The following is a 19,300-nucleotide window of genomic DNA, read 5'->3' as shown; positions in this document are numbered from 1 at the left end:
TGGAGGGTGGGAGCAAAAACCAGACTTACCGTGGGCTAAAGAGAGAATGAAATCTGAAACAATAAAGGCAAAAATACAGAAAAGAGGATAAAACATGAAAGAGTAAAGGTGAAAATGCAGAGAATTTTTCAAGAAATCTGGTGGAAAACGAAAGGAGAAAGAGAACAGTATGAGAAAACTGAATCAACAGGTTACCTTGAAATGAAAGAGAGAACATTTGTGGAAAGATCAGACTTGACATAAAAGAAAATTAACTCTTTTGGAGAAAGAGAACTATAGTGTTGAGTTTCTAGTCACTGTGCTGGTTGCGTGTGTGTGTGTGTCTGTGAGAATGAAATAGGTATTATTATTTAATTTTCCATTGGGAGGATGAATAATCTGTCCAAATATCCAGAAAAATTATGCGGTGTAAGTGGGATTGGTATCTTCCTCCTTTAACTGGATTCTTTCCCATGTTTGAAGACAAAGAAGGGAAGATAAGGCACTTCTAGCTTGTTTATTACGGTGCTAGGTTATGTTACCGGGGGGCTTGGAAGAGAGCAGCTTGTCGAGAGATTGCAAAATTCTAATTCTTACCCCTATATGCTCAACCATCACTCATTCCTTTAAAAGTCAGTTTTTCCATAACCTCAGTAGGCATGATTTTGCCAAGGTTTCCTTTCTTAAGTTTATATACTAAACTTTTGGTTTTTTTCCAAATATAAAATTATAATGAAATACTAATTACCGATCTTAAAAATACATATCCATGGCCCCAAGCAGTTAAAAAATCACTGTTCTTTTGTTTATACCTCCATTAATACTTGTAAACCTCACCCTGAAACTGCTATTCAAGTACCCATGTACTGTCTTTCCAGCAATGGACCACACATCAAAAGAAATAGCATAGCTTTGTTGGAATAAAAAAAAAAAAGAGCAAAAGAGAACTAAAACTCATCCTGGTCCTAAGAGGAAAAATGACACTAATGAGAAGACAGTGTAATTAAGAAAAATAATAAATAACACCAAAAACTTATAATAAGAAGATAAGAGCCAAAGAAGGCAAAGCTACATAAAAGTCAAGAAGATATGAAAGAGGTCACAGAATTTGACAATTAGACAATAACTACTAATTTTTTCCAAGGAAATTTAGAGAACTGGTGGCAGAAGGCAAGTTACAATGAGCTAAGGAGTTAGAAAAAAAAAGCATAAAGTGGAAATTGAACCCCAAGAGTTATGACAGTGAATGCAAGAAGAGTAGCAACTTAAAGGTGAGACATAATCAAGAGAAAGTATTTAAAAATGTAAAAGATCTGAGTATGTTTCACGAAAGAGCCAGTGGAGAGAGACTGAATAACCAGGCAAGGGGAAAAATAACATACAAAATGAAAAGGCAGAAAGAGAAGGAATCTAATGTATAGACTAAGGTATTGCTCTTACAAGGAGTAGGACCTCTTCCACCTCTGAGATTAGAGGAGGAAAGGCCAGGAGAGATGCAGATAACCTTGGAGATGGCAAGAATGGAAGTTCACATCCAGTGGTCTTTATGTTCACAATGCTTCCAATAGAGTCATTATTTCATTATAACATGCAGCTTGAAGCTCAAACTGGAAAGGAAATAGAACCAAGCTGCTCCTACACATAACACATAAAGAGGTTCCATTCCAATGCAATGTTTTAGAACAGAAAAGCAATCTGGAGGAAGAAGAAAAAAAAAAAAAAAAGACAATATTTTCTGGTGGTAGCCTTAAAAGCATAGGCTCTAGAGTCAGAATGTTGGAGACTATATCTCAGCTCCATCAATTATTGGCTGGATGACCTTAGGCAAGTTACTTAATTTCTCTGTGTTTCAATTTGGTCACCTGGAAAATGAGAATAATAGTTGGGAAGATTAAATGAGAAAATCTATGAGAAGAGTTTAGGGAAAAACTGAGCACATAGGAGCTCACTAAATGTTATAAGCTGTTATAAAAACAAAAGTTACCATTAGTGGTGTTCTTAAAAAAGAGGTTCCGACAGTTCATAAATAAGGTGTATTCTTAAATTATACACTTTGGGGGACAGAAATGGAAGAGGCAGAAGTACAAGCCAAATCTTATGACAGCAACTGACAATGTTTCTTTCTCTACTATAAATTTTCAAAGAAAAATTACTTCAATTCAGCAAATATAATCCCAATTCACTTAACAATTACTTCAATTTAAATATAAAGTGCTGACCAAGCATATTTCTTGCAATGAAAGACTCTTTTTAATAGTGTCAGACAAATATAAATTACATGTTTTTAAAGGGCTGTGAAGACTTACAATCCAGTTGCTTAACACAGAAAGTGGACAGATGATCAGTGTTGTTCTTGGTCTCTCTTCAGTATCACTTTTCTTTGAACTCTCCACTGCAGATGCTCCTGAAAGAAGATACATACTTCAGCTGTTTCTTTTTTCCTCAAACATACACAAAGTCAATACAGATATGACAAAAATGTGCCTCTATGAAGAGAAATGAGGAAGAATTAAAATGAAAGACTTCTGTTTCTAGTCATAATGAAGTAAGAGGAACTAGATATTACCCCGCCACTTCATACAACTGAAAATCCAGAGAGTGATTATTTATGGGGGAAGGCAGAGGATTGTGACTGGGAAGGGGCATAGAGAGGAAGTGTGGAATATCTCCTAATACTCGTTAGGTTATTCATAGTTATTAAAGTTAACATTTGTTTTATGCAGTTTTCTGAATTTGTATTACAGTTAATATGGTAGCCAGACTCCAAGATGGGCCCCAATGATATCTACTTCCTGACAGTCACAACCTTGTGTAGTCCCTCCCACACTCAATAGAAATGATAGTTATCACTTCCGAGATTATAAAAGTTATAAAAGATACAGCTTCTGTCTCAGCTGCTCTCTACCTCTCTCTAGTTGGCTTCCCTCTCTGATCACCCCCTCTGGGGGAAGGCCACCTGCCATATTGTGAGGACAACACTCACTCTATGGAAGGACACACTACAATTTTATTTTCCATTCCTCTATTGGACAGTACTTACATTATTTCCAATATTTCACTAAAATAATGTGGTAATGAAAACTATTTTTTCATATCTCCTAGCAGATATCAAGACAGTTCTAGCTCATGTATCTTTGGGCTTCATTATATTTGGCCTACTTGCTCTCCATGGTAATTTACACTTCCATCCACTGTGCATTCCTGTTGCTACACAACTTGCCTATATTTGACACTGTGAGATATTTTTTTTTGGCTGCACCACGCAGCTTGTGGTATCTTAGTTCCCAGACCAGGGATTAAACCTGGGCCCTTGGCAGTGAGAGCACAAAGTCCTAACCACTGGACCACCAAGGGATTCCCTGAGATTTTTTAATATTTGTAAATATGATGGATGAGACATAATTTCACTGATCCTTTAATGTGCATTTACCCTATGATTCAGTCTGCCTATCTTTTCCTATGTTTATTGGTTATTTAGCTTTTCTTTCCATGGACTGTACATTTATATTCTTAGTGTCTAGTCCCCTATTGGGCTTTTTTCTTTTTTTAAATTTTTTTAAAAAAATCTTTATTGGAGTATAATTGCTTTACAATGGTGTGTTAGTTTCTGCTTTATAACAAAGTGAATCAGCTATACATATACATATATCCCCATATTTCCTCGCTCTTGTGTCTCCCTCCCACCCTCCCTATCCCACCCCTCTAGGTGGTCACAAAGCACCGAGCTGATCTCCCTGTGCCATGTGGCTGCTTCCCACTAGCTATCTATTTTACATTCGGTAGTATATATTAGTCCACGCCACTCTCTCACTTCGTCCCAGCTTACCCTTCCCCCTCCCCGTGTCCTCAAGTCCATTCTCTACATCTGTGTCATTATTCCTCTCCTGCCCCTAGGTTCTTCATAACCATTTTTTTTTATATTCCATATATATGTGTTAGCATATGGTATTTGTTTTTCTCTTTCTGACTTACTTCACTCTGTATGACAATCTCTAGGTCCATCCACCTCACTACAAATAACTCAATTTCGTTTCTTTCGCTGGCTGAGTAATATTCCATTGTATATATGTGCCACATCTTCGTTACCCATTCATCTGTCGATGGACACTTAGCTTGCTTCCATGTCCTAGCTACTGTAAACAGAGCTGCAATGAACATTGTGGTACATGACTCTTTTTGAATTATAGTTTTCTCAGAGTATATGCCCAGTACTGGGAATGCTGGGTCGTATGGTAGTTCTATTTTTAGTTTTTTAAGGAACCTCCATACTGTACTCCATAATGGCTGTATCAATTTACATTCCCAGCAACAGTGCAAGAGGGTTCCCTTTTCTCCACACCCTCTCCAGCATTTTTTGTTTATAGATTTTTTGATGATGGCCATTCTGACTGGTGTGAGGTGATACCTCACTGTAGTTTTGATTTGCATTTCTCTAATGATTAGTGATGTTGAGCATTCTTTCATGTGTTTGTAGGCTATCTGTATATCTTCTTTGGAGAAATGTCTGTTTAGGCCTTCTGCCCATTTTTGGATTGGGTTGTTTGCTTTTTGATGTTGAGCTGCATGAGCTGCTTGTAAATTTTGGAGATTAGTCCTTTGTCAGTTGCTTCATTTGCAACTCACAAAGGACTAATTATTTTCTCCCATTCTGAGGATTGTCTTTTCATCTTGTTTATGGTTTCCTTTGCTGTGCAAAAGATTTTAAGTTTCATTAGGTCCCATTTGTTTCTTTTTGTTTTTATTTCCATTTCTCTAGGTGGTGGGTCAAAAAGAATCTTGCTGTGATTTATGTCATAGAGTGTTCTGCCTATGTTTTCCTCTAAGAGTTTTATAGTGTCTGGCCTTACATTTAGGTCTTTAATCCATTTTGAGTTTATTCTGTGTATGGTGTTAGGGAGTGTTCTGATTTCATTGTTTTCCATGTAGCTGTCCAGTTTTCCCAGCACCACTTATTGAAGAGGTTGTCTTTTTTGCATTGTATATTCTTGCCTCCTTCATCAAAAATAAGGTGACCATATATGCGTGGGTTTAACTCTAGGCTTTCTATCCTGTTCCATTGATCTATATTTCTGTTTTTGTGCCAGTACCATACTGTCTTGATTACTGTAGCTTTGTAGTATACTCTGAAGTCAGAAAGCCTGATTCCTCCAGCTCCGTTTTTCTTTCTCAAGATTGCTTTGCCTATTCGGGGTCTTTTGTGTTTCCATACAAATTGTGAAAGTTTTTGCTCTAGTTCTGTGAAAAGTTCCATTGGTAGTGTGATAGGGATTGCATTGAATCTGTAGATTGCTTTGGGTAGTATAGTCATTTTCACAATTTTGATTCTTCCAATCCAAGAACATGGTATATCTCTCCATCTGTTTGTATCACCTTTTATTTCCTTCATCAGTGTCTTATAGTTTTCTCCATATAGGTGTTTTGTCTCCTTAGGTAGGTTTATTCCTAGGTATTTTATTCTTTTTGTTGCAACGGTAAACGGGAGTGTTTCCTTAATTTCTCTTTCAGATTTTTCATCATTGGTGTATAGGAATGCAAGAGATTTCTGTGCATTAATTTTGTATCCTCCTATTTACCAAATTCATTGATTAGCTCTAGTAGTTTTCTGGTAGCGTCTTTAGGATTCTCTATGTATAGTATCATGTCATCTGCAAACAGTGACAGCTTTACTTCTTTTCTGATTTGCATTCCTTTTATTTCTTTTTCTTCTCTGATTGCTGTGGCTAAAACTTCCAAAACTATGTTGAATAATAGTGGTGAGAGTGGGCAACCTTGTCTTCTTCCTGATCTTAGTGGAAATGGTTTCAGTTATTCACCATTGAGAATGATGTTGACTGTCAGTGTGTCATACATGGGCTTTATTATGTTGAGATAAGTCCCCTCTATGCCTACTTTCTGGAGGACTTTTATAATAAATGGGTGTTGAATTTTGTCAAAAGCTTTTTCTGCATCTATTAAGATGATCATAAGGTTCTTCTCCTTCACTCTGTTAATATAGGTATCACATTGATTGATTTGCATATATTGAAGAATCCTTGCATTCCTGGAATAAACCCCACTTGATCATGGTGTATGATCCTTTTAATATGCTGTTGGATTCTGTTTGCTAGTATTTTGTTGAGGATTTTGCATGTATATTCATCAGTGATATTGGCCTGTAGTTTTCTTTCCTTGTGACAACTTTGTCTGGTTTTGGTATCAGGGTGATGGTGGTCTCGGAGAATGACTTAGGGAGTGTTCCTCCCTCTGCTATATTTTGGAAGAGTTTGAGAAGGACAGGTGTTAGCTTTTCTCTACATGTCTGATAGAACTTGTCTGTGAAGCCATCCTGTCCTGGGCTTTTGTTTGCTGGAAGATTTTTAATCACGGTCTCAATTTCAGTGCTTGTGATTGGTCTGTTTATATTTTCTATTTCTTCAGTCTCAGAAGGTTGTGCTTTTCTAAGAATGTGTCCATTTCTTCCAGGTTGTCCATTTTATTCGCATATAGTTGCTTGTAGTAATCTCTCATGATCCTTTGTATTTCTGCAGTGTCAGTTGTTACTTCTCCTTTTTCATTTCTAATTCTATTGATTTGAGTCTTCGCCCTTTTGTCTTGATGAATCTGGCTAATGGTTTATCAATTTTATTTATCTTCTCAAAGAACCAGCTTTTAGTTTTATTGATCTTTGCTATTGTTTTCTTTGTTTTTCATTTATTTTTGACCTGATCTTTATGATTTCTTTCCTTCTGCTAAATTTGGGGGTTTTTGTTCTTCTTTCTCTAATTGCTTTAGGTGTAAGGTTAGGTTGTTTATTTGAGATGTTTCTTGTTTCTTGAGGTAGGATTGTATTGCTATAAACTTCCCTCTTAGAACTGCTTTTGCTGTAACCCATATGTTTTGGGTCATCATGTTTTCATTGTCATTTGTCTCTAGGTATTTTTTGATTTCTTCAGTGATCTCTTGGTTATTAAGTAGTGTACTGTTTAGCCTCCACGTGTTTGTATTTTTTACAGATTCTTTCCTGTAATTGATATCTAGTCTCATAGCATTGTGGTCGGAAAAGATACTTGATACGATTTCAATTTTCTTAAATTTACCAAGGCTTGATTTGTGACCCAAGATATGATCTATCCTGGAGAATGTTCCATGAGCACTTGAGAAGAAAGTGTATTCTGTTGTTTTTGGATGGAAATGTCCTATAAATATCAATTAAGTCCATCTTCTTTAATGTGTCCTTTTAATGCTTGTGTTTCCTTATTTATTTTCATTTTGGATGATCTGTCCATTGGTGAAAGTGGGGTGTTAAAGTTCCCTACGATTGTGTTACTGTCGATTTCCCCTTTTATGGCTGTTAGCATTTGCCTTATGTATTGAGGTGCTCCTATGCTGGGTGCATAAATATTTACAATTGTTATATCTTTTTCTTGGATTGATCCCTTGATCATTATGTAGTGTCCTTCTTTGTCTCTTGTAATAGTCTTTAGTTTAAAGTCTATTTTGCCTGATATGAGAATTGCTACTCCAGCTTTGATTTCCATTTGCGTGGAATATCTTTTTCCATTCCCTCACTTTCAGTCTGTATGTTTCCCTAGGTCTGAAGTGGGTCTCTTGTAGACAGCATATATACGGGTCTTGTTTTTGTAACCATTCAGCCAGTCTATGTCTTTTGGTGGGAGCATTAATCCATTTATATTTAAGGTAATTATTGATATGTATGTTCCTATTACCATTTTCTTAATTGTTTTGGGTTTGTTATCATAGGTCTTTTCCTTCTCTTGTGTTCCCTGCCTAGAGAAATTCCTTTAGCATTTGTTGTAAAGCTGGTTTGCTGGTGCTGAATTCTCTTAGCTTTTGCTTGTCTGTAAAAGTTTTAATTTCTCCATTGAATCTGAATGAGATCCTTGCTGGGTAGAGTAATTTTGGTTGTAGATTTTTCCCTTTCATCACTTTAAATATGTCCTGCCACTCCCTTCTGGCTTGCAGCGTTTCTGCTGAAAGATCAGCTGTTAATCTTATGGGGATTCCCTTGTATGTTATTTGTTGTTTTTCCCTTGCTTTTAATATTTTTTCTTTGTAGTTAATCTTTGATAGTTTGATTAATATGTGTCTTAATATATGTGTCTTAACATATATGTGCCTTATTACATGTGATTAATATGTGTCTTAAGGCATGTTTCTCCTTGAATTTATCCTGTATGGGACCCTCTGTGCTTCCTGGACTTGATTAACTATTTCCTCTCCCATATTACGGAAGTTTTCAACTATAATCTCTTCAAATATTTTCTCAGTTCCTTTCTTTTTCTCTTCTTTTTCTAGACCCCTATAATTCGAATGTTGGTACATTTAATGTTGTCCCAGAGGTCACTGAGACTGTCCTCAGTTCTTTTTTCTTTATTCTGCTCTGTGGTAGTTATTTCCATTATTTTATCTTCCAGGTCACTTATCCATTCTTCTGCCTCAGTTATTCTGCTATTGATCCTTTCTAGAGAATTTTTAATTTCATTTATTGTGTTGTTCATCACTGTTTGTTTGCTCTTTAGTTCTTCTAGGTCCTTGTTAAACGTTTCTTGTATTTTCTCCATTCTAGTTCCAAGATTCTGGATCATCTTTACTATCATTACTCTGAATTCTTTTTCAGGTAGACTGCCTATTTCCTCTTCATTTGTTTGGTCTGGTGGGTTTTTACCTTGCTTCTTCATCTGCTGTGTGTTCTCTGTCTTCTCATTTTCCTTAACTTACTGTGTTTGGAGTCTGCTTTTCGCAGGCTGCAGGTTCGTAGTTCCCGTTGTTTTTGGTGTCTGCCCCCAGTGGCTAAGGTTGGTTCACTGGGTTGTGTAGACTTCCTGGTGGAGGGGACTGGTGCCTGTGTTCTGGTGAATGAGGCTGGATCTTGTCTTTCTGGTGGGCAGGACCATGTCTGGTGGTGTGTTTTGGGGTGTCTGTGACCTTATGATTTTAGGCAGCCTCTCTGCTAATGGGTGGGATTGTGTTCCTGTCTTGCTAGTTGTTTGGCATGGGGTGTCCAGCACTGTAGCTTGCTGGTTGTTGAGTGGAGCTAGGTCTTAGCTTTGAGATGGAGATCTCTGGGAGAGCTTTTGCCGTTTGATATTACATGCAGCCGGGAGGTCTCTGGTGGACCAATGTCCTGAACTCGGCTCTCTCTCCTCAGAGGCACAGGCCTGACACCTGGCCAGAGCACCAAGACCCTGTCAGCCACACGGCTCAGAAGCAAAGGGGGAAAAAAAGAAAGAAAGAAAAAAATAATATAAAATAAAATAAAGTTATTAAAATAAAAAATAATTATTAAAAATATAAATAAATAAAAACAAAAGAAACAAACAAAAAACAGACAGACAGAACCCTAGGACAAATGGTAAAAGCAAAGCTATACAGAAAAAATCACAGAAAGAGGCATACACATACACACTCACAAAAAGAGAAAAAGGAAAAACATATATTATCGTTGCTCCCAAAGTCCACTGCCTCAATTTTGGGATGACTCGTTGTCTATTCAGGTATTCCACAGATGCAGGGTCCATCGAGGTGACTGTGGAGATTTAATCTGCTGCTCCTGAGGCTGCTGGGAGAGATTTCCCTTTCTCTTCTTTGTTTGCACAGCTCCCGGGGTTCAGCTTTGGATTTGGCCCCGCCTCTGCGTGTAGGTCTCCTGAGGGCGTCTGTTCTTCACTCAGACAGGACGGGGTTAAAGGAGCAGCTGATTAGGGGGCTCTGGCTCACTCAGGCCGGGGGGAGGGAGGGGTACGGAATGCGGGGCCAGCCTGCGGTGGCAGAGGCCAGCATGACGTTGCAACAGCCTGAGGCACGCCTTGTGTTCTCCCAGGGAAGTTGTCCCTGGATCACGGGACCCTGGCAGTGGCGGGCTGCACAGGCTCCCGGGAGGGGAGGTGTGGATAGTGACGTGTGCTTGCACACAGGCTTCTTGGTGGAGGCAGCAGCAGCCTTAGTGTTTCATGCCTGTCTCTGGTGTCCAGGCTGATAGCCGCGGCTAGCGACCGTCTCTGGAGCTTGTTTACGTGGTGCTCTGAATCCCCTCTCCTCGCGCACCCCAAAATAATGGTCTCTTGCCTCTTAGACAGGTCCAGACTTTTTCCCGGACTCCCTCCCAGCTAGCTGTGGCGCACTAGCCCCCTTCAGGCTGTGTTCATGCAGCCAACCCCTCTCCTCTCCCTGGGATCTGATCTCCGAAGCTTGAGCCTCAGCTCCCAGCCCCCACCTTCCCTGGCAGGTGAGCAGACAAGCCTCTCGGGCTGGTGAGTGCTGGTTGGCACCGATCCTCTGTGCAGGAATCTCTCCGCTTTGCCCTCCGCCCCCCTGTTGCTGCGCTCTCCTCCATGGCTCCGAAGCGTCCCCTCTGCCCACCCCATCTCCGCCCGCGAAGGGGCTTCCTAGTGTGTGGAAACTTTTCCTCCTTCACAGCTCCCTCCCTGAGGTGCAGGTCCCATCCCTATTCTTTTGTCTCTGTTTTTTCTGTTTTCTTTTGCCGTACCCAGGTACCTGGGGAGTCTCTTGACTTTTGGGAAGTCTGAGGTCTTCTGCCAGCATTCAGTAGGTGTTCTGTAGGAGTTGTTCCACATGTAGATATATTTCTGATGTATTTGTGGGAAGGAAGGCGATCTCCACGTCTCACTCCTCTGCCATCTTGAAGGTCTCCTGGGCTGTCTTTTTCTAGTTGATTTGTAAAGGGTTCTTTACATATTCCAGATACTAATCCTTTTTAAGTTACACTTATCATAAATTTTTCTTAAGCCTTATCATTCTTCACTTTGTTTATGGTGCCTTTTGATGCACAGAAATTTAAAATGCAGCATAATTTAATCAATCTTTTCCTTATGACTTTTTATGTCTTAAGTTTAAGAAATCACTATCTACCACAAGATATGGCTTCCATCCCCACTCACTGATTTTTGTTTCTATTCTGCTTCTCTTCCAGAAATATGGTTTTTTGGTTCTATCACGGCTATGATTTTTCAAGTTACTCTCTTGTATTACAGCTATGGGTCTGCAACAGAAGGGGACTTTTTTCTGTGACTTCATTCTATCTCAGTTGAAAATTCCACATTTCCTTTTTCTTTTACATATATATGTATATACATATATGTGTGTGTGTGTGTGTGTATATATATATATATATATATATATATATATATATAAAATTTTTTTTTTTTTTTTGGCCACACCACACAGCATGCAGAACTTCCCTGACCTGAGATCGAACCCATGCCCCCTACATTGGAAGTGCAGAGTCTTAACCACTGGACCACCAGAGAAGTCCCACATTTCTTAAAATTTCTAAAGTTAGGGTCAATAGTAATCTAAAACCTATTTTTTCTATTCCTAATTGTCTGATTTTTATACCAAAGTTAACTCTTTCTCATCCTTCTTTGTTAGCTCAAATATCACCTTCTTAAACAGGCACCTTCAGTAAATCTTTTTTTTTTTTTTTTTTAAACATCTTTATTGAAGTATAATTGCCTTACAATGGTGTGTTAGCTTCTGCTTTATAACAAAGTTAATCAATTATACATCAGTCAATCTTTATTTCACTATCCTCCTTTATTTTCTTCACAGCACTTCCTAATTAAAATTATACCTTAAATATTTAGGTGCTCCTATGTTGGGTGCATATACATTTACAGTTATTTTACCTTCTTCTTGGATTGATTCCTTTATCACTATGTAGTGTTCTTCTTTGTCTCTTGTAACAATCTTTATTTTAAAGTCTATTTTGTCCGATATAAATATTGCTACTTGAGCTTTTGATTTCTACTAGCATGGAATACCTTTTCCCATCCCCTAATTTTCAGTATGTGTCCCTATATCTGAAGTGAGTCTCTTGTAGACAGCATATACATGGGTCTTGTTTTTGTACTCATTCAGCCACTCTATGAGTTTTGATTGGAACATTTAGTCCATTTACATTTAAGGTAATTATTGATATATATCTTCTTATTGCCGTTTTGTTAATTGTTTTGGATTTCTTTATGTAGGTCTTTTTTCCCCTTTCTCCTTTTCTTTTCTTGTTATGTGATGACTATCTTTAGTGTTATGTTTGCACTCCTTTTTCTTTTTTGTGTGTGTATCTTTTACAGATTTTTGGTTTGCAGTTACCATGAGGTTTTGTATAGCAGTCTATATATATACATGATTGTTTTAAGCTGCTAACCTCTTAATTTCAAATGCATTTTAAAAATCCCCTCATGATGACTGTTTTTGAGATCGTATTTTACACCTGTTTTGTGTATCCCTTAACAGCTTATCGTGGAGATAGATGATTTTACTACTTTTGTCTTTTAACCTCTCTACTAGCTTTGTATGAGGATGATTCCTGCCTTTACTGTATGTTTGCCTTTACTGGTGAGCTTTTTCATTTTGTAATTTTCTTGTTTCTAGTTGTGGCATTTCCTTTTTTGCCTAGAAAAGTTCCTTTAACAATTGTTGTAAAGCTGATTTGGTGGTGCTGAACTCTTTTAACTTTTTTTGTCTGTAAAGCTTCTGACTTCTCCCATCAAATCTAAAGAAGACTCTTGCTGGGTAGAGTATTCTTGGTTATAGCCTGTTCCCTTTCATCACTTAAATATATCATGCCATTCCCTTCTGGCCTGAAGAGTTTCTGCTGAAAAATAAGCTGACAGGGACTTCCCTGGTGGCACAGTGGTTAAGAATCTGCCTGCCAATGCAGGCGACATGGGTTCCAGCCCTGGTCTGGGAAGATCCCACATGCTGCGGAGCAACTAAGCCCATGCACCGCAACTACTGAGCCTGCGTTCTAGAGCCCAAGAGCCACAACTACTGAGCCCGAGTGCCACAACTACTGAAGCACACGCACCTAGAGCCCATGCTCCACAAAGAGAAGCCACTGCAATGAGAAGCCCGTGAACCGCAACGAAGAGTAGCCCCTGCTCGCCCCAACTAGAGAAAGCCTGTGCACAGCAACGAAGACCCAACGTAGCCAAAAATAAATAAATAAATAAATAAATTTATTAAAAAGAAAAATCAGCTGATAGCCTTAAGGGAGTTCCCTTGTATGTTTTTTTGTTTTGTTATTGGCTGTGTTGGGTCTTTGTTGCTGCTCGCAGGCTTTCTCTAGTTGCAGCAAGCAGGGGCTACTCTTCGTTGCAGTGCGCGGGCTTCTCATTGTGGTGGCTTCCCTTACTGCAGAGCATGGGCTCTAGGCACATGGGCTTAAGTAGTTTCGGCACTCGGGCCCTATAGCACGCGGACTTTAGTAGTTGCGGTGCATGGGCTCAGCAGCTGTGGTGCGTGGGCTCTAGAGTGCACTGGCTTCAGTAGTTATGGTGCGCGGGCTCTAGAGCGCAGGCTTAGTAGTTGTGGCGCAGGGGCTTAGGTGATCCACAGCACGTGGGATCTTCCCAGACCAGGGATCGAACCTGTGTCTCCTGCATTGGCAAGTGGTCCTGACCACTGTGCCACCAGGCAAGTCCCTCCTTGTATGTTATTTTTTGCTTTTCCCTTGCTGCATTTAATATTCTCTCTTTACCTTTAATTTTTGCCATTTTAATTACAAAATGTCTTGGCATGTCCCTCTTTGGATTCATCCTGTATGAGACTCTCTGTGCTTCCTCAATTTGGATGACTGTTTCCTTTCCCAGGTTAGGGAAGTTTTCAGCTATTACATCCCAGGCCTTTTCTCTCTCTCGTCTCCTTCTGGGACCCCTATAATGCGAATATTAGTGTGCTTGGTGTTTTCCCAGAGGTCTCTTAAAGTGTCCTCATTTCTTTTCATTTTTTCTTGTTTTCTGTTCAGCAGCAGTGATTTTCACAGAGCTGGAGGAATCATGCTCTCTGACTTCAGACTATACCACAAAGCTACAGTAATCAAAGTATAGTATAGTACTGGCAGAAAAACATACACATAGATCAATGGAACAGGATAGAAAGCCCAGAAATAAACCCACACACTTATGATCAATTAATCTACAATAAAAAAAAGGCAAGAATATACAATGGAGAAAAGACAGTCTCTTCAATAAGTGGTGCTGGGAAAACTGGACAGCTACATGTTCAAGAATGAAAAAGTAAAACATTCTCTAACACCACATACAAAAATAAACTCAAAATAGACTGAAGACTTAAATGTAAGACCAGATACTATGAAACCCCTAGAGGAAAACAGGCAGAACACTCTTTGACATAAATCACAGCAGTGTTTTTTGGATCCATCTCCTAAAGTAAATAAAAGCAAAAATAAACAAATGGGACCTAATTAAACTTAAAAGCTTTTGCACAGCAAAGTAAACCATCAACAAAACAAAAAAAACAACCTACTAAATGGGAGAATATACTTGCAAATGATATGACTGATTATGGACTAATATCCAACATACATAAACAGCTCATACAACTCAATATCAAAAACACAAACAACTCGATTAAAAAATGGGCAGAAGACCTGAATAGACATTTTTCCAAAAAGGAAATGTAGATGGCCACAGGCACATGAAAACATGCTCAACATCGCCAATCATCAGGGAAATGCAAATCAAAACCGCGAGATATCACCTCACACTTGTCAGCCTGGCTATCATCAAAAAGAACACAAATAACAAATGTTGGTGAGGATGTAGAGAAAAGGGAACCCTCGTACACTATTGGTGGGAATGTAAATTGGTGCAGCCACTGTGGAAAACTGTATGGAAGTTTCTCAAAAAACTAAAAATAGAACTACCATATGACCCAGCAATTCCACTCTTGGGTATACATCCAGAAAAGATAAAAACACTAATTCTAAGAAATACGTGCACCCCCAATGTTCACAGCAGCATTATTCACAATTGCCAAGATATGGAAGCAACTTAAGTGTCCATCAGCAGATCAAATGGATAAAGAAGATGTAGCATATACATACAATGGAATATTATCTGTTAAAAAGAATGAAATTTTGGGAATTCCCTGGCAGTCCAGTGGTTAGGACTTAGCGCTTTCACTGCTGTGGCCCAGGTTCAATCCCTGATTGGGGAGCTATGATCCCACAAGCCACGTGGTGTGGCCAAAAAAAATGTTTTTAAATAAATAAAACAACTGTTTTCAAAAAAAAAAAAAAAAAAGAACAAAATTTTGCCATTTGCAGCATCATAAATGGACTTGGAAGGCATTAGGCTAAGTGAAATAAGTCAGAGAGAGAAGACAAATACTGTATATGATATCACTTATATGTGGGATCTAAAAAATACAACAAACTAGTGAATATAGAAAAAAAGAGGCAAACTCACAGATGTAGAGAACTAGTGGCTACCAGTGGGGAGAAGGAATAGGGAAGGGGCAGTGTAGGAGTAGGGGAGTAAGAGGTACAATCTATTAGGTATAAGATAAGCTACAAGGATATACTGTACAACATGAGGAATACAGCCAATATTTTATAATAACTGTAAGTGGAGTATTACCCTTAAAAATTGTGAATCACTACATTGTACACCTGTAACAGGCAATATTATACAGCAACTATACTTCAATTAAAAAAATTTTTTTGATTTTAATTATGTGTTTATTTGTTTATTTTATATTCCCCCCCCATCATTAGACATAAGCTCTGTGAAAATAGACTTTTGTCTGCTGTATCTCTAACATGTAAAACAGAGGATACTAAGGTGCAGCAATATAATAACTTGTCCCAGATCACCTTAACCACAGTTCAATCTCTTTCCATTTCAAATATTCAGACTCTTAAGCAGTGTCATTTCCCTGTGTATTACAAAATATGAAGTAATAATAAAGATCACTTACATTTTTAATTGAAAAGCATATTCTTCTCATACCAAAAATTAAATCTTTATAATAATTCTAATTAATCCAAATTAAATTAAGTTTTAAAGCAGCCATAAATTGCTCTGTGCCTTTATTAGAAAAAAATATCTATGCTACTCAGATGAGTAAGGGACCTATTCCCATCATATTTTTTAACCTAACTAAAACAGAATAGGAAAATACATCAAAGTGCACTTTTAAAAATGAGATTGTCTTTTTTCTTTTCTCTACTTTCTTAACTTCTTGTAATATGGTTTTATAACTTTTGTCATTTAAAATTTTTTTCTTTGAAAAACAGAAAAAACAAACCAAACAAAAGGTAAAAACCCAGCAGATTTACTCACTCTTTTTCAACATTTTCTTTTTGGTTGCAGGGGTAGATGAAGTAAGTGCACATGCAAACTCTGCATCTTCTTTAACCTTAGATGATCCTGCTGAAGTGAAAACCACAGAATCATTAAGATATCTGAAAACTAATTCTCTCCTGTACTTAAGTACAGGTACTTTCTAAGGATAGGAAATATAATACCACTTCCATACTTTCTTAAGAGCTCATATTATTAAATAAAAATAATTTCTAGTAACCAAAATTGCCTCTTTTGACACTGTCTTTCCAGCTCAAAGAAGAAATGTAGTCATTCATGATTCATTGTTGCTTCTCTTGAGGAAGAGATGTGAAAGTAGAAGCAGCAAAGTGATCCAGCTCCCAGGTGGAAGGAGAATCTTTTCAATGAAACAGGTGTTTAACTTTTAATGAAGATGCTGCCAAATTTTCAGATCAGTCAATGATGATGAGTTATTTTCCAAATGCAATACAATTTCTTAACTTATTAGGAATACAACACGATCAGATTAAGAGAAAAACAAAGTAAACTGTATGTTTTAAAGATAAAGGAAAAAGTAAAGATACTCACTGAATATTTGTAAATCTGTATAATGCTAAGTAACAGTAATAGTAGTACTATATTGACAAGGCAGTCTCACCCTACTTTAGTAACTACAATTTATACATATACAAAAAAGGTTTTATTGAAGTCATTTTATTAGTAGAAAGTACTTTGTTTTGTCTAAAGTTGGTTTAAATATATTCTCTTAAATTTTAATTTGAAACTGTTCTTTCAATTTGCTTCATTCATTTAACACCCTTGATAAGCATAAATAGTTCAACTGTAAAAAGCAGTCAAGTTCACGACCTATTATTAAAGAATTCCAAGCCAGACAGATACAAATCAGTGAGGTTTTACTTTAATAATCTTTAAGTGTAGATTAGGGATGCTGAGAAAGGGACTTCCCTGGTGGTGCAGTGGTTAAGACTCCATGCTCCCAATGCAGGGGGCCCAGGTTCCATCCCTGCTTAAGGAACTACATCCCACATGCATGCCTCAACTAAGGAGCCCTCCTGCCACAACTAAGACCCAGCACAACCAAATAAATACATACATATTAAAAAAAAAAAAGGGGATATTGAGATATACATACCTTTTTCTCTGATTTTAGTCTCTGACTGTGTATTTTTCACTTTGCCTAAAAGCAAAACCAAATATAACGTTGGTCACACTAGGAAATTAAAACACAGGACACATTATCAAATCAAACTCATTTCTATTACCTTTCATTTTCTGTGGCAATTCATTTGTCTCAATTTCCTCTGAATCGCTGCTTTCAGTGTACTGTACCGCAGTTTTTCTCCTAAAATTAAGTATACACAAATTTTTTATCAATCCAAAACAAAACGGGATATAAAAACTTATGTTTAATAAATGTAATACAAATGCTTTTTGTCTTGCCCCGGTTTATTTTTTGAAAAAATATCAGGGGAAAAAATTTTTTATTTGACAAATGAAAGTCAAATTTGCTGAAAGCATTTTGCTTTCGTAGCCAAAAGCATTCACTATACAAAATGCAGTATCACTATTATTAAAATAAATTTGAGAAAGTAAACCATTCTAAGATAGTAATCCCTTCAACACTTTGTTCAGTATTTGGTAATTCAATTCAAACACTTATATTAAAACTAGAACAAAAAAGAAGTGACTGATTATCAAAGATAACCCTCCAATATAATGAAATAGGCAGCTAAGAGGCAAAAATATAATTCTTTCACAATGAAAATTTTTATAAATTCTGTGTAGAAACAGTACAATATGGTGGTTAAGTGCCTACGAACAATGGACCCTGGAGAGAGACTGCTTAGATTCAAATGTCCATTCCACCATTTATTTGCTATGTGACTTTAGGCAAGTCACCTAATATTCTTCTAAGCTTCAGTTTCCTCACTTGGAAAACAGGAATAAAGATACAATCCATTTTGTAGGATAAAATGTGTTACCACATGCAAAGCCTCTAAAATAGTGCCTGTTGCACAGTAAGTATATATGTATTAGTTTTAGTATGTGTGTTGGTGGTTGTTTTTCCCATATCATCATTATTTCCACACCCTTTAATCTGATCTGGGCTACCTAACAGTGCCCTGTTACCAACACTCATGGTCAGTTCAGAGTTATAAGATTTGATATCTAGATGAGAGAGAAACTGATGAGTCCTGGTTTTGTGCTCAGTTCAGACAGGTACTAAAGATAGAGAACAATTAACAAAGCCCCAGTTTTGAAATCTCTATTGGTGGAATAGCTAAGAGGGACTCAGATTTGAGGTCATGCCTGCAGATATTGATGGTGGACAATAAAACACAAAAGCCAAGTATTTAGATCTACCTCAGAGAGTAAATAAAATTTATAAAGTTAACAGATTCAAATGGAGAGCAGAGGGGCATTATGTGTTATTCAAATTCTCCCTCCAGTCTACATTAATATAATACTCTTCATAAATAACTTTATCATGTCTTATTTCCACTAAAGGTAAAGTGAGAAAGAACTCAGATGAGCAAAGAATGCTTTTGTCAAACCATCCGATAAATATACATCAGTTCTCAACTCCTCAAATTCATAAAGAAAATTCTTCTAAAGTCTTAACAAAAACAAAAAACCCAAGAGCTAGATCTCATTTCCTATGTGAAATAGGAAAATAGTAGAAAGATAAGTGATTATTAAAAATTACCAATTCACCTCTTTTATATATTAATATTATTTTTTTTCACCTGTAAAATGAGAACAGTCTACCTAAGTCACAGTGACTTTAGCAGTTTCAAATTAAAGAAATGTATGTGAAAGAACTCTGCAACTGAGATAATGGTCATAGCTCTCTCCCATATGTAAGAAAACGGAGAAGGAGTTTAAACATATTACATAAAATTAAACCATAACAGAGTTTACCTTTTGGGGCGGGAGCTAGAGAATTCTGACTTGGGATATTTATTCTTTCCCTTGACATCTGAAATACTGGGTTCTCCACTACATCTAGATCCTTCCATTTCAAAAAAAAGGACAAATATACAGAGTATTAGTAAATTGTCTTAGACTAGCAGTATCCTTAAAACCTTGGTTTTCCAACTCAGTAGCTCAACTCTTAATATCTTCATTCCTATTCTTTCAATCAGCCAGCTGTACTCTACAATTTCCTAATCTAGTATTTTCTCACTGAAAAGTACCTTCAATTTTTTTGT

At 37.3% G+C, this 19,300-nt stretch overlaps 1 protein-coding gene across 2 annotated transcripts in view; it reads right to left on the bottom strand.

The window, feature by feature from the left end:
- Nucleotides 1-19,300, bottom strand: part of HLTF (helicase like transcription factor) — a 70,393-nt gene that overhangs the window by 22,814 nt on the left and 28,279 nt on the right. The window contains exons 10-14 of one of the 2 annotated variants that reach the window (XM_059920135.1): nucleotides 19,011-19,101; nucleotides 17,351-17,430; nucleotides 17,221-17,265; nucleotides 16,086-16,175; nucleotides 2,286-2,383 (exon numbers count right to left, since the gene is read on the bottom strand). In XM_059920135.1, coding sequence (XP_059776118.1) covers nucleotides 2,286-2,383; nucleotides 16,086-16,175; nucleotides 17,221-17,265; nucleotides 17,351-17,430; nucleotides 19,011-19,101 — 404 coding nt within the window. The remainder of the gene's footprint in view (nucleotides 1-2,285; nucleotides 2,384-16,085; nucleotides 16,176-17,220; nucleotides 17,266-17,350; nucleotides 17,431-19,010; nucleotides 19,102-19,300) is intronic. The other variant, XM_059920136.1, reaches the window with a different exon arrangement.

This window comes from Balaenoptera ricei, chromosome 4 (genome assembly GCF_028023285.1).
Source record: "Balaenoptera ricei isolate mBalRic1 chromosome 4, mBalRic1.hap2, whole genome shotgun sequence".
Lineage (NCBI taxonomy): Eukaryota > Metazoa > Chordata > Mammalia > Artiodactyla > Balaenopteridae > Balaenoptera > Balaenoptera ricei.
The sequence above is the reverse complement of the archived record's forward strand: the minus strand, read 5'-3'. Positions and strand labels throughout refer to the sequence as shown.